The sequence below is a fragment of the Myodes glareolus genome, chromosome 10 (genome assembly GCF_982192425.1).
Source record: "Myodes glareolus chromosome 10, mMyoGla1.1, whole genome shotgun sequence".
NCBI classification, from domain to species: domain Eukaryota; kingdom Metazoa; phylum Chordata; class Mammalia; order Rodentia; family Cricetidae; genus Myodes; species Myodes glareolus.
In genome coordinates this window covers 24,517,975-24,532,381 of record NC_142035.1, presented here as the reverse complement: position 1 = coordinate 24,532,381, position 14,407 = coordinate 24,517,975, and the positions used below count along the sequence as shown (strand labels likewise).

General features: G+C 45.4%; 1 protein-coding gene across 1 annotated transcript in view; it reads left to right on the top strand.

Annotated features, from left to right (window-relative positions):
- The first annotated feature begins 18 nt into the window (after nucleotides 1–18).
- Nucleotides 19–14,407, top strand: part of Chmp4b (charged multivesicular body protein 4B) — a 38,520-nt gene continuing 24,131 nt past the window's right edge. Inside the window, exon 1 of the mRNA XM_087911087.1 lies at nucleotides 19–303. Coding sequence (XP_087767213.1) covers nucleotides 114–303 — 190 coding nt within the window. The 5' untranslated portion in view covers nucleotides 19–113. The remainder of the gene's footprint in view (nucleotides 304–14,407) is intronic.

The following is a 14,407-nucleotide window of genomic DNA, read 5'->3' as shown; positions in this document are numbered from 1 at the left end:
GGCGGAGGTGGAGGCGAGGCCTGCGGCTGCGGGGAGCGGCGGGGCCGGGAGCGGGCGCCGGAGCTGAGCCGAGCCGGAGCAGGCGCCGGAGGCCGGCGCGGCGAGCAGCAACCATGTCGGTCTTGGGGAAGCTGTTCGGGGCTGGAGGGGGTAAGGGGAGCAAGGGCGGCCCGACCCCCCAGGAGGCCATCCAGCGGCTTCGGGACACGGAGGAGATGCTAAGCAAGAAGCAGGAGTTCCTGGAGAAGAAGATCGAACAGGAACTGACGGCTGCCAAGAAGCACGGCACCAAAAACAAGCGCGGTGAGGCGGCCCCGACCCCATCAGACTCTCCACCGTCTCTCTTGAGGCTCCCCAGGCCCGGACTCCACTTTGTCTGACTCGTTTCTGGGGCGGGGGTGGTCTCCTTCAACCCTGGAACTCTTCGGCTAGACTGCTTTCGGTGCCTCTCCCGGCCAGTAACCTCTTTCCACCAGACTCCTGTGTCTCCTTGAGCCAGCTCTCTTTCCCTATCAGGCTCCCTTCAAACTCTTCCCTACCGTATCAGGCCTCTCCTGACCCAGATCTCACAGCACATTAACTCCGTGCTCAGTCTGTTTCACTGTCTTACTGTGTTCTTCTCTCTCCGGCCTCACCCACCTTACCAGCCTCTACTTCCACCTTGGCTCATTTCGTTTCCACACCCTATTATACATAAGTGTCTCGGTCCACCTCTGCCCTCCTCCGAGCCATGGAGTCTGGTCTGGAGTCTGAGCTGCCTTTGGCCTCTGACTCAGGAGCCTTCCTGAAAAACCTCCTTTATGGAGAGAAAAGAGGATTGGGGAGTGAGGAGACCCTCTGGTACCCACTCTGTTCACTTGTTGAGTGAAACTGGACAAGTTTGAGACCTCAGTTTCCGCACCCACTAGGTAGGATCTGGCCTCTGTGAGGCCCAAGATATCGCTAGCCCTGTGGTTCTCTTTTGCTTTCCTCATACCCAGGCCATTTCAGAGCTTCCGTATCGTAAGCCTGACCCATGTGACTCACCACTACTTTTCTGCCCCTCCTGAACCAGAAAGAAGGCGGACTCTGCCTCAATTGGCCTAGTTCAGCCCTGTTGTGATTGATACTTACTTCCTGTTGTGAGCCTGTCTAGGAAAGTGCCTTGTGGTTCTCTCACGGAAATGAATGTGAGAACGCTTTAGTGACTGTAAAGAATGTCAAAACGCTCTGCTTTTTTCTTTGGGGGAGGGTGTTTCAAGATAGGGTTTCTCTGCCTAACAGTCCTGGCCGTTCTGACACTCACTTTGTGGATCAGGCTAGTCTCAAGTCTCAAACTCACCTAGGTCCACCTGCCAGAGCGCTGGTTAAAAAGAGGCATGCGCCACCACTGCCAGGCAGATGCTCTGTTTTTGTTTTTGTTTTTGTTTTTTTTTTGTCACAGCAGTATGAGCATGAATCATAGCGTGGTGGTTCTTCCTTTGAAGGTGGGCCAAAGATGAGAAGGGTTTAGGAGTAGTATAAACAAGTATTTAACCCAAAAAGTTCCCAGGGAAGTTTGTTCTGGGATTGGGAACTAGTGGGTTTGCCCTTCTGGGAGGATTTCTAATACCTAGCACACAGTAGGGGCTTAACTAACATTGTGAACATCTGCTTGATATTTTCTCATGATATGATGGTCTGTCCTGAGGATGCTCCTCACTGATAGCAACCATTCTGGAACTTCTGAGCACCCAGGGCATCCAGTCAAATTCATAGAGGGAAACAAAAGAGCCCCCACTTCAAAGAGAGAGACTGGTGGTGCACGTCCCTGTAGGTCTGGAACCCAGCATCTGGGAGGCAGAGGCAGGAGGGTCAAGGTTGTCCTTGTTTACGGAGAAGTTTGATGACCAACCTGGCCACCCAGAGAGACCCTATCTCTAAAAGAGATAGCTAGGTTAGGCAAGACGCTAAGGGAGGAAAGTAACCTTTTTGGAGATGTCAGTGGTGAGCGTTCAACAAGAAAAAGTTGGTTCACGGTGAGTGGGAAGGGTGCTGTTTGGGTAGGATGGTCTTTGGAAAGTTATAGTTGGAACTGAGTCTTTTTGAAGGAACCACCTTTGGGGGACTTTTTTTCTGACTGGGAGGACAGCAGAGGGATGGCTGGAAAGTTGGCAAGATTTAAGAAATTAAAAGATCTCCTTCTCTGGAATGTAGTGATTGAGGGGAGACTGGAGTAAATAAAAGGAGGGGGATGGGCCTTGAATGGCTGGCATAGTTTAGATTCTAAGTGGATGGAAAACTTTTGAAGGGTGTTATTCTGAAGCAAGTCCTAATCATTGGTAAGAGTGTTAAGCATCTGGCTGCTCTCTAGAATGTGGCAGGGTGCAGTCCATCTGTGGACTGGACACCAGTCGTAGCTGTGGAGATGGAGAGCAGGGCTGTGTTCCGTAATCAGCTCTTTTCTCTGACAACTCTCCCTTAATCAGGGTCCTCTTTCCCCGGCGGTAATTAGTTCTGGTTTTTGCCAGTCTGCACGTTTGAAAGCTGGCCTCTGTACAGTGGAGTGGAGGAGGGTGTCCCTGTACATCCTCCCCATCCCACAGGACGCAGAGCACAGCGGCTGCCATATGGTAAGAGATGAATAGCTCAGAGCTCCTGGTCGAGGGCTAGCTTAGGTTCTGCAGTTGTAGAGGTGACTGAATTGGCTCTCAAGATGCTTGTAGAGAGAAAGCAGACAAGTGGAAAAGCGATCCCAGCCGTAATAACTTTGTTCAAAGTGGTGTCTGTCTCTTTGAGTTTGTCTGTGAGGGTACAGGCTTCTCTTCTTTTTATTGTTCTAGGGTCTCATAGTTGTGTGTTCTTGTCCTAGGACCTAACCCACTTCCTCAGATGCTGCTGTGGTTTTACCACCACCACATATGTGCCATTTATTTACTGACCGAGGACTGTGTTTGGACTCTGTGAGAAAACACTTCCTGTCTTCCTGAGAGAATTCAGGATTGGAAATGTGGGGCTGGGCAGGGCCAGGAGTAATTCTAGAAGTCAGTGGTGAAGTGTGTTTAAATGATTGAGGTTATGGGAGGTAGGGGGAGGTTCTTGTCTGGAGGGAGGGAAGGGAGGAGGCTTGTGGAGGAAGGAGAATGAGGTGGGTCATCAAGGGTTTAGTGTGTTTAGGAGCAGCAAGAATGCCTCCCAGCAGGAGTCTGAGACAGGACACTATAGCATAAATTCAAATTGTTCTTAATAATAAAAATCCAGAGTCAGATATAGGGGTTGATGCTGAAAGATCAGAGAAGCGGAGTGGCCAGCCACTAGTTCTTACCTCTACCAGTGCTCAGACTAAAGGGGCGATCCTGTCTTTATGACTCCTCAGACTGCATGCTTAGATTGAGTGCCTCAGACTGCATTGAACTCCTGTCTCCTCCTGCTTTATATTCTTCTCTCTGCCCAGCCATATCTCTTTCTGTCTCCACCTCCCTAGTGCTGGGATTAAAGGTGTGTGACTCCCAAGTGCTGGGATTAAAGGTGTGAGCCACCACCACCTGGCTCTGTTTCTCTTTTAGACTGGATTGATCGTCTTCTTCTGTCTCTTGAGTGCTGGAATTAAAGGTGTGTGCCACCACTTCCTGGCCTCTATGGCTAACTAGTGGCTCGCCTCTGCACTCTGATCTCCAGGCAAGCTTTATTTGTTAGAGTAGAAACAAAATGTCACTACAGGATATGCTGTATGTAACCTTGGAGAGTGGTTTCCAGCCTTTGGACCTTGCCCTGGATATGCAGAGGAGCCATTGGTGCTTCTTTATAGTAGAAGATCTTATCCATTTGGGTTTTGAAAGAACATTTTGAGCAGCAGCATAAACAGAGTTATGTAAACTGACCAGGGAGGAACTGAGGCAGGACAAGGTATAAGATTAGGAGGCAGAGGCAGGGTGGTCTCTGTAAGTTCGAAGCCAGTCTGGTGTACATATCTAGTTCCAGGATAACTAGGGCTACACAGAGAAACCCTGTCTCGAAAAAAACAAAACAAAAACAACAAAAAAAGGGGGTGTTGGTAAAAGAAGGGAAGAACAGGAAGGAACAAGAGGAGAGACTGAGACATACGATCATCTTTCTTGGAGAACTAACAGAGTGCTACCTACGCAGGTGCCCAGGAAGTTTGGGAGGTTCTTGTTGGTAGGCCTCGACTTGAGGCTGGTTTCTGTTATAAACCATATAAATCTGATCAGTGGTAACTATCAGATAAGTGCCTTTTATCCTGTTCTTTCACACATCTTAGGTGATCCTCACCTCAGCAAGGTAGGAATATTTCACAAGTGAAGATAAACTTAGGTCTCCTGGATGGCAGGGTCTGTGTCCTGGTCAGGTCTGTATTCTTAGCACTGAACAGGGGGACTAGGACCAGAGAACATGAGAATGAATATATGACCAAAGGAAGGGAAAAGGAATTGGAAAGAACATGTGACCCAAATTTTGTTCTTATCTGTGGAGCCACTGCCTGGGATGCAGTGCAAATAATGTAGCCCAGGCTACACTTGAACCTTTGATTCTTTGCCTCAGCCTCCTGAGTGCAGGGATTCCGAGTTACAGGTGCGTATCATCACATCTTTATTTTTTTAGTGTCTCTTTGTGTAGAACAGTTTGATGGAGTTGGTTCTCTCCTTCCACCATGTGAGTAGGGGTTGGGGTAAACTCAGGTAGTCATGTTTCTAGGCCAGTGCCCTTTTACCTGCTGAGCCGACTTACTGCCCCACTTTCCTTTCTTTTTCCGGCATGGCAGCTAATTAAGGACATATCTACTTTAGGTAGTTCAGACTTCTCTTTTCTTATTTTAATCAAGAGGAAAGGAGCTTGTCAGAAGGACCCATTTTAGTTACACACAGTTGTGTAAGATTATGCAGTGGAGACTGGTGGTCACATCCTGTGTTGGTACATTTGTATAGATACATGGGAGCAAGTCAATCCATAGACTGTTAGGTTCCGCTGAGAATGTTGGACCAATGTAGAGGCCAGGATCTTATGGGAAGCACATCTTCATTAAGTTCTGCTCATTGCTGACATCAGGGTAGCATCCTCATGTTTAATAAAGTCACTAATTCATTAGCATATGGAAAGGTGTCTTACTAAATTACATGGAGAGTGAATATTGGTTCTTGATATCATCTGAAAACCATAGTATCTTAATAGTGTGTGTGCCAGCTGGTCTGTCCCAGAGACCCTTGGATGGAAAACTTGAAACTCACCCAGGAACTAAGCAATGGGAATGTCTCTTGGTGACATTTTGGCTACTTGTTTGAGGACATAGTTTTATTTATTTTTTAAGACAGATGGAGTATTAGAGAGACCCTATGTGTTTGACTGTTCAAACATACTGCTGTCTTTGATTCAAATGAAAATATCTTTTTTTGTAAGAAGATTACATGCACATGTGTGCATGTTTGTGTGTGAACATTTGTATATGTGGAGGCCAGAGGTCAACCTTGAGTGTCATTCCTCAGGAGTTATCTGTCTTGTTTTATGAGATAGGGTCTTCTGCTTGGACCTGGCCTCTTTCCACCTCTGCAGTGATGGAGTTACAGATATACTTCACCCTTTCCAGCTTTGCATGTGGGTGCTGACTCCACCTTAGGGCCTCCTGCCTGCATAGTAAGCTCTCCCCTGGCTGTGGGATTTCTCCAGCCTCTGTGTGTGTGTGTGGGGGGGCATCCTTGCCTATCTCTGCCTCCTGAGTGCTGGTACTAAAAGTGTGTGCCACCATGGATTGTTTTACAAGAGAAAGAGAACTGAATATAATGGTCTCCACCTGTGATCCCAGCACTTGGGCGGAGTGAGGCTTTTATTTGTTTGTTTCTTTTTCTTTTTCTTTCTTTCTTTTTTTTTTTTTTTTTTTTTGTTCTTAGAGACAGGGTTTCTCTGTAGCTCTGGGTCCTGACCTGGAACTCACTCTGTAGACCAGGCTGGCCTCGAACTCACAGATATCCACCTTCCTGGCATGAGCCACCATCACCTGGCAAGACTCTGCTTTAAAAAAAAAAAAAAAAGTAGAACAGAGACAGAATGTTTGAAAACAACTTTAGTGTCATGTGTGTGCGTGCAGGTCTTTGATCCCCGCATTCAGACTGAAACAGAATTTCCATGAGTTTGAATCCAGCCTGGACTAAACCAACAGGTGCTTTAGGTTAGTCATTAAGGATGGATGATTATATTTGGAAGGAAAATCTGAGCACAGCAGGAAGCAGTCTTAACCGGATATGGCGCTGGCCAGCATCTAAGGCAGTGGGCTTAAGTCAGCAGACATTTATTGTGCTCCTTCGAGGAGGAGGTCTACGCAGTGATGCAGGTGGACAGTTCCGTTTCCATGCAGCTTTCCCTCCTATCATCAGTGCCTTGAAGCTTACTCACCCTGAATCCCATCTCCCTTTGTAACAGGAGTGCTGTGACTTCCTTCACAGGGTCTGCAGTAGACACAAATCAGCATGTGTGCAGTACTGAGCAGGGCTAGCACATGGAGGGATATGTTTCCTTCCTTGGTTTTCTACTCACAGTCATGAGCCCTTCAGTCTTCAGTAAGGACTCTGCCTTCTCCCTCCTTCGGGTGGGTATTCCTAACTCGGCAAGGACAGCACACACAAGTGACAGTGGTGAAGTGTCAGAGTGATGACTCTTCCCTGGACGTGACTGCTTCGTTTCATCCGGGGCCCAGGTTCCCTTTGCGAGAGTGATTAACCCCCATTGACCTGCCCCAGCCCCCTGCTGACAGGATTTTCATTAGGAGCTCTGGCCTGTGTTACAGCTTAGTCTGTCCTGAACAGCTCTGCCTGTGAGATTACTTTCCTACCTAGGATGAGAGCTGTCTTCCTGAAGGCTTAAGTTGGATCAGTTAGGTCCCCTGTGGGAAGCAGTGGACTGAAGTGAGAGCTTGGGGTCTGATACCAGACAACTGGACTGGAAAACAGACAGGTTTGGCATCTCCCGGCTGCAGAGGACAGATCTGAATTCAAGTCTGCACTTCTCTAAGACAGACAGATGTTTCTGTTTCTTCTGTTACCCTTGTGGATGTTCACCCATTCAATGGTGGGTGCTGTTGAATACTCAGAACATTCCAGCATGGGTCTGAACAGCATAGCTCAGAACATTCAGGGTCATGCCATTTGCTTAGGGATTTAGTACAAGCTCTTGAGCCAGGTAATTCCTCTATCACCAAGCCAGATCTTCTCCTCAAAAAACAGTTGTATTTGTGTATGTGTGCCCGCCCATGCGTGTGTGTGCCAACTCACACGCTGAGCATATGTTGTATCATTGAACTAAATCCCTAACTCCCTTTCAGCCCTTTAAGGAGTCTTAGCTGAGGGTTAAAATGATTGAAATTAACATGAGTACCTGACTGGCTTGATTCTCCCATAGCTGGTATTTCTAGATTTACCTCCTCCCTCTTGCTTATAGGGCAAAGGAAAGCTGTACATCTGGTTGGTTGTGATGTTTAGATCAAGATTAGTGATATGGGTTAGTGGAAAAGGTGCTAGGTTTGCGGTCAAAAGACCTAAGTTCACAGTCTGTCTCTGCCTCTTGGTACTCTGGAATCTTTATTTATTTATTTATTTAATTTATTTTTGGTTTTTCGAGACAGGGTTTCTCTGTTGCTTTGGAGCCTGTCCTGGAACTAGTTTTTATAGATCAGGCTGGTCTTGAACTCAACAGAGATCCGCCTGCCTATGCCACCCGAGTGCTGAGATTAAAGGCGTGCACCACCACCAACCAGTTGGGCAACTCTGAAATCTTGCCCAAGTTTCCTTATTTTTATGAGTGTTGGCTTTTTCAATTGCAAAATTCAGAATACAGTATTTGCTATACGTTCTTGGTGTTTGATGTGACATGTGACAACATCTGGGGGGATTGTTAGAAATGAATACACAACAGGGTGGTGGACGTGCATGCTTTTAATCCCAGCATTTAGGAGACAGAGGCAGGCGGATCACTGTGAGTTGAGGCAAGCCTGGTCTACACAGTGAGTTCCAGGACAGTTAGGACTGTTATACAAAGAAACCGTGTCTTGAAAAAAAAATTGCAGACATATAGGCCACATCTTGACTACCTAAAGCAGAACTGTTATGGAATTCCTATGTAGTTTGTATGTTCCTTAAAGTTTGAGGCGTGTGCGTGTGTACACACACATGTACATCTATCATGATGCTTGTGTAGAGGTCAGAGGACAACTTTTGGGAGTCATTTTTCCCTCTGCATTGAGGCTCTATCTCCCTTGTTCTGTGCTTCCCTGTGTGCTTGCATACTGCAGGCTGGCAGGCTTGTGAGCTTCTGGTTACTGTGTTGTCTCCGGGTGCTCCGGGATTACAGATGCTTGTTACCACATCTGGCATTTTTTTGTGAGTCCTAGGGATTAGAACTGAAGTGGCTGTTCTTGCATGGCAAACATCTTTACCCATGAACTATCTAGCTGGCCTTGTGGAGCTTTTTGTTGTTGTTTTGAGGGTCACACTTTGTAGCTTAGACTGACCTTAAATTGGTGATTCTTCTGTTTTAGCCTTCTAAGTGCTGGGATTTCTGATTTGTGCCACCATGTCTGGAAAGTTTGAGGGATTTTAAAACCAATTTGGATAGTATACACCCTGGGGGAGATTCTGATGTTTCCACTTCCATTTGTGACTGCACTCTTGTAACTCAGCTGGCCTTGAACTTTGCCTCCATCTCCCAAATATTGGGGTGACAGGCGTGTACCACCATGACCCAGTAACACTCCAAGTCTTTTTGGTCTAATTACTTCATAGATAGACACGTGTTTAATTTCAAGGACTGTCTATTTTTAAGTACTGAAGGACCAAACCTCATAACCTATGCTAGCCAAGGACCCCACCACTGAGCCACACTCTCAGCCTTGGGCTGCCAACCAGCTCCCAAATAAAGATACAGAGACTTATTATTAATTGTGAATGCTTGACTTTAGCTTAGGCTTGTCCCAGTAGCTCTTCTAACTTAATTTAACCTATTTTTACTCATCTACGATTTGCCTCAGGGCTTTTACTCTTCTTTTATTCTATATGTCCTAGTTCCTTGCTTTCTCCACTTCTAGGTGGCTGGCCCACTAAGCATCTCCCTGGCATCTTTTTTTTCTTTCTCCTCAAGCCTAAATGCCTCTTCCTACTTGCTCTCCCTGCCCAGAATTCCTGCCTATACCTCCTCCCTTGTAGAAGTTAGCTTGATTTGGGAAATAACCAGGCTAGCTGAAAGATAAACAATTATATTTTTATTTATTATAAGGGGAAAACTCACAAAACAGGAATGAGAAGTCCAAGCTCAGCTGTGCTGTGAGGGAATCGCACAGAGAGAGGGCACCAGGGCCGTGAGCTGTTTTTTCTCTGGGTCCCAGAAAGCCACACTCTAACTTGGTCCCACCTCTTAAAAATAATTGATTGGCAAAGATTCCCCATCACCTCCCCCTTTTGTCTAAACAAGAGCAATCTAAAACCAATCCAAAACTATATACAATAGGAACAGACATCATGTATATAATTACAACCAACATAAACAATATTAATCAAGGAACACATGATAAATACTTTAATAGACATTCTATTCCAAAGAGTCTAAGTCCTGCATTGGAAATAGGCTTGACTAAACCATAAGAGGAAGAAACTATGACTATCTAGTCTTCAACCCCATCGAGGGCCTGAGAAGGGAAATAATATTACTTTAGTAGGCAGGGAGTGCAGTCAAGCAGCTTCCAAAGTGAGCAGTATGTGACGGAGACAGTTGGCTACCTGAGGAGTCACCCATAGTCTCATTTGCAATGTTGAAGCAACCAGCTTTTGCTAAGGTCTAGCATAACTGACAGACCATTTTCAGAGGCAGGAAATTTTTCAGAACCATCTTACCCTGTTTTGGCAAGGTTTGGCAGTCCTTTTCCTTGTGTCCTGCTTATCCAGTCCAGATACCATGTACTTTGTCAGTGATTGAGGCATGGGCAGTTCCTTGCCCAAAGGCCAATTGTGCCAAGAAGAAAACAAACTCCAAGTAGAGTGTCTTCAGTGCTCAGCATTCTCTCAGGAATAGATTGGTGCTGTCAGGAGCAATCATGTCTCATGTCAGCAGAACCCTATGTTATTTAAATGCCATGTTCTACACATCCTTAAGGTGGTTGAAGATTACCTACCTAGGCAGAATACAATCTCTGTGTATCTGAAGGACCTAATTAATCAGACTGTATGTATAACAAACATGAACAACTATTGACCTATAATATTTAATACCTGTATAACTTAAAGACAAGACTTCATGTCAGAATATTAAATAATCTGTAAACAAATGTGCAGCAAATGAGGACAATGACCTCAAAATATAAACAATGTATGAGTATCTTGATCAGAGGTAAGAATAATATATAATGCAATATGAAAATATATCCTAAAAGTTGCATCAGTATGCAAAATGTTCTACACAGAGGTAGAAACATGCATGTATACAGTCTGACAGAATAACTTTGCATAGGTGTACAAATATTGTAAACAAAAATAACAAATATAATTTGAACTTGTATCAGTATACAAAAAATAATGTAAATTATTCATAAATAATAGCTCACAAGTATTTACTCTATTACCCACTATTATTATTGGTGTGAATAAAGATAATTGGTTGGCAAAGATTCTCAATCACTCTCTCATTATTGGCCAAATGCAATACATCTTTACATAGTTAAATATTCCCCTACATGAACAAATACAACACATCTTTACATAGTTAAAAAATATTTCACAACACAAACAAATACAACACATCTTTACAGAGTTAAACAAATGCAATGCACCTTTGCACAGTTAAACAAATATTCCATAACACCTGTTTGTTTGTTTGTTTGTTTGTTTTTGGACTCCTGGCTTCTGCCTCTGCTTCTGGGATGCTGGGATGATATCCACCTGATTTATGGGTGATGTGGAGTAAACCTGGGGCTTGTGCACTGTGAAAACACTTCACCAACTGAGTACATCCTTAGCCCAAAAGGTAGTTTTTTCTTTCTTTCTCCCCCTCTTCAGTGCTAGGTATTAAACTCAGGGTCTCACATGCTAGGAGAGTCCTCTAAGCTGCAACCCCAGCCTTACCAGTTCTTCCAGAGAAAGTTTCACTACTTCCATCTAGATTGACCTTGAGTTGTGGCCCCAAGCTCCAGAAGACCTGGGATTACAGATCTGCACCACTAGGTTCTGCTCAAGTGATGATCTTAAAGAGAAGGCGCTGGGATCTGGCTGCGCTCCTCTGGTGATGAGGAAGCATGTTTTAGTGGGAGAGGTGTGTTGATACTGTCCTAGTTGCTAGGCAAATTGCAGGCAGCAGTCAGGCCATTGCTCCTGAGGAGTTTGCGATAGTCAGGGTATAGGATGATCTATCTGTTCTAGAAACATCTTCAGAAACACTTGGCACTGAGCATGGTGGCACATGCCTTTAGTCCAGCACTTGGGAGGCAGGGGCAGGCGGTTGTGAGTTCGAGGACAGCCAGAGCAGAGCTGTTACACATTGAAACCCTGTCTCAAAAAAACAAAATAACCCCCCCCCAAAAAAAGCAGAAATACTTGGTAATTCACTGGCAGGAGCTAGAATAGAGGTGAGGGGAGAATCCTTGACATTTATGTTTTATTGGATAGTTATTATGGAGACTGATAGAATTTTAGGCAGAAAGGAACATTGAAGTGTTTGAATTTACTTGGAATTAATAGATTTTTAATATATATAATAAAAATATAAAACTAAAGGCTTATTTTTATATGTATGGGTGTTTTGCCTGCATGTATATCTGTGCATGTGTGCAGTGCTCATGGAAACTCTAAGAGGGAATTAGATCTCTAAAACTGGAGTTGCAGATGATTGTGAGCCATTATGTGAGTACTGAGAGCTGAACCCGGGTCCTTTGCAACAAGTGCACTCAATTACTGTGTCACCTCTCCAGCCCCAGTTAAAAAAATGTTTTTAGAAAGAAAAACATGGAAGTGTATGTTGTGCTTTGGGGGGGGGGGGGGTGTGTGCGCGGGCGTGCGCGCATGCGCGCGCACGCCCGCGCAGCTCTGGCTGTCATGGGTTAAAGGTGTGTGCCACCACTGCTCAGTTTATGTGCTGTGCTTTTTAAAAGCTGTCTGAATCAGGAGCACCAGTGTTGGAGGGGATGTAAGAATGGATTGATGTTTATCTCTGTTTAGTAATAAAATAATTAACACTGAGATCTGTTTTAAGGCATTGTTTGTTCTGATGTTTAATTTGTTTCATTGATTTAATTAGATCAATTAATAAGTTGTTTTGCTTCCTGTAAAAGGAAGTAGGAACAAAGAACCCTAGGAATGGATTCTTTATTATCTTCATAAGCAAGAAATGTGAATTCTTTGTAATCCTAATGAGATCCAGTAGTTACAAACACGAAAATAGGATCTGTTTCTCTGTGGCCCTGCTGCTCTTCCTGATCAGCCCATAGAGGAAGTCTCTTTAGACAGGCTGCCTGACCATAGGACTTAGAGATGAAGACTGGAAAGGCTGACATTAAAAAAGTTTTCTCTGTGTGTGTCTGGCTGCCTGCCACAGGTGCTGGTGCCTCTGGAGCTAGGAGAGGGAGGAGTCAGATGTCCTGGAGCAGGAGTTACAGGCGGCACCTGTGATCTGAAATGGGCGCTGGGAACTAAACTGGGGTCCTCTGGTAGGGTAGAAAGTGCTCTTAGCCACGGAGCTCTCCAGACCCAGGGCTAACTTTTAAAATCAAAATGATTGCTAATCACACACACTCTCTCTTCCTTCTTTCTTTCCTTTTCTGTTTGTTTGCTTTTTGAGACAAGGTTTCTTTTTGTAGCCCTGGCTGACTTGGAACTTTGTTCTGTAGAGCAGGCTTGCCTTGAACTCACAGAGATCCACCTGTTGTTGCCTCTGAGTGAGAAATTGCGAATTTCTTCATTTTTTTTCTCAGGTGGACTCATTGCTTTAGCCTCTCTGGATCATTTTCCCCATTAGAATTTACAAATAGGTAGCACATTGTCACTATTGCTTGACAGTTCTGGAGTTGGATGGTCTGGACATTCATGTCTTAGGAGTCAATGGGTATCAGTCTGCCTGCTGTTCAGCTTGTTGCCATATACTTTACAGATTTGGTCACTTTTTTGGCCTTTTCAGTAACCCCATTTTAGAGATGAGAAGCTGAGGCTTGGGTTACATGAACTATTGGGGCCACACAAATCACCCCAGAGCTAGGAGTTGGGGCTCCTGGGTGCCATCCCAGGGTGGGCTGTTTATTTCTGTTAGATGATGAAAAAAGGCTGATAGTTTGACGTTCCACCCAATTCTGCAAACATTTTGAGCACACTGTGAAACTGTCTGCAAGGGCCATCTGGGACACAGTTGTTAGTCTATAGAGGCATCCAGCTAGCTCTCAAATAAGTGTACTGCCGTTGGTATTCAGTCACAGTGTGGCAAGAGAGTCAGACAGTGCCAGGGAGTGCACATTTGTGGGGGTGTTTCTGAGCTGGGTCTTGGTAGATGAATGGGGTGCGGAAGAAACTAAAGAGTAGGACCATTCCAGGTAGAGATTGTGGAAGGCCGGGTGCAGAGATTAGCATGTGTCGTGTGCTTTGTGGAAGATGGGAGGGTGAGGAGAGTTAGGCAGGCTGCAGGCTGCCTCAGAAAGCCCTAGGAGCTAAGTCAAAGAGCTAGAGTTGTGTTGAGGTACAGATGGAGGACTTTCTACCTGAGGCCCAGCAGTTCTCTCTGCAGCACTCCAAAGGGCTCCAGGACAGGGTGGGTAGAGGAGCTGCTTGCTTTCTTTAAGGGAAGTCCTAGCCGCCACCACTCTTGCTCTTGTTACTTTGCCCTGGTTTTCCTTGTGCCTAGCACATCCTGGGCACTGAACAGAGGAAGAATAGCACTCCCCACCCCAGCCCCTTCCACACACACTGACCACGCCGAAGGTAAGCAGGCCAGTCCTCGCTGCATAAACCGCCTTGACCCACCCTCGTTTAACTGGCAGGCTCACTCTCAGTTGCCTGGCTGATTTACCGAATTAGCTTTGATCTTTAGAATTATTTAATTAATCTAGGGCTAGAGAGAGCACTTAGTGTTCAAGAGCACTTGCTGTTCAACATAATCCAAGACCAGTTCCCAGCACCCACTTTGGAAGTTCACAACCTCCTGTAACTCCACCTACAGGGGAATCTAAAACCTCTGGCGCCTGCACCAATGTTCATGTACACACACAATTAAATTAAAAACAGTAAAAATAAGCCAGGTGTGCTAGTGCGCGCCTTTAATTCCAGCACTTGGAAAAGAGAGGCAGGCAGATCTCTGTGAATTCAAGGCCAGTCTGGTCTACATAGCAAGTTCCAGGGCAGTCAGGGTACATAGAGAGACCCTGTGTCAAAGTGTGTGTGTGGGGGGCAGCTGTGTGTGGTGGCGCATGTCTTTAATCCCAGCC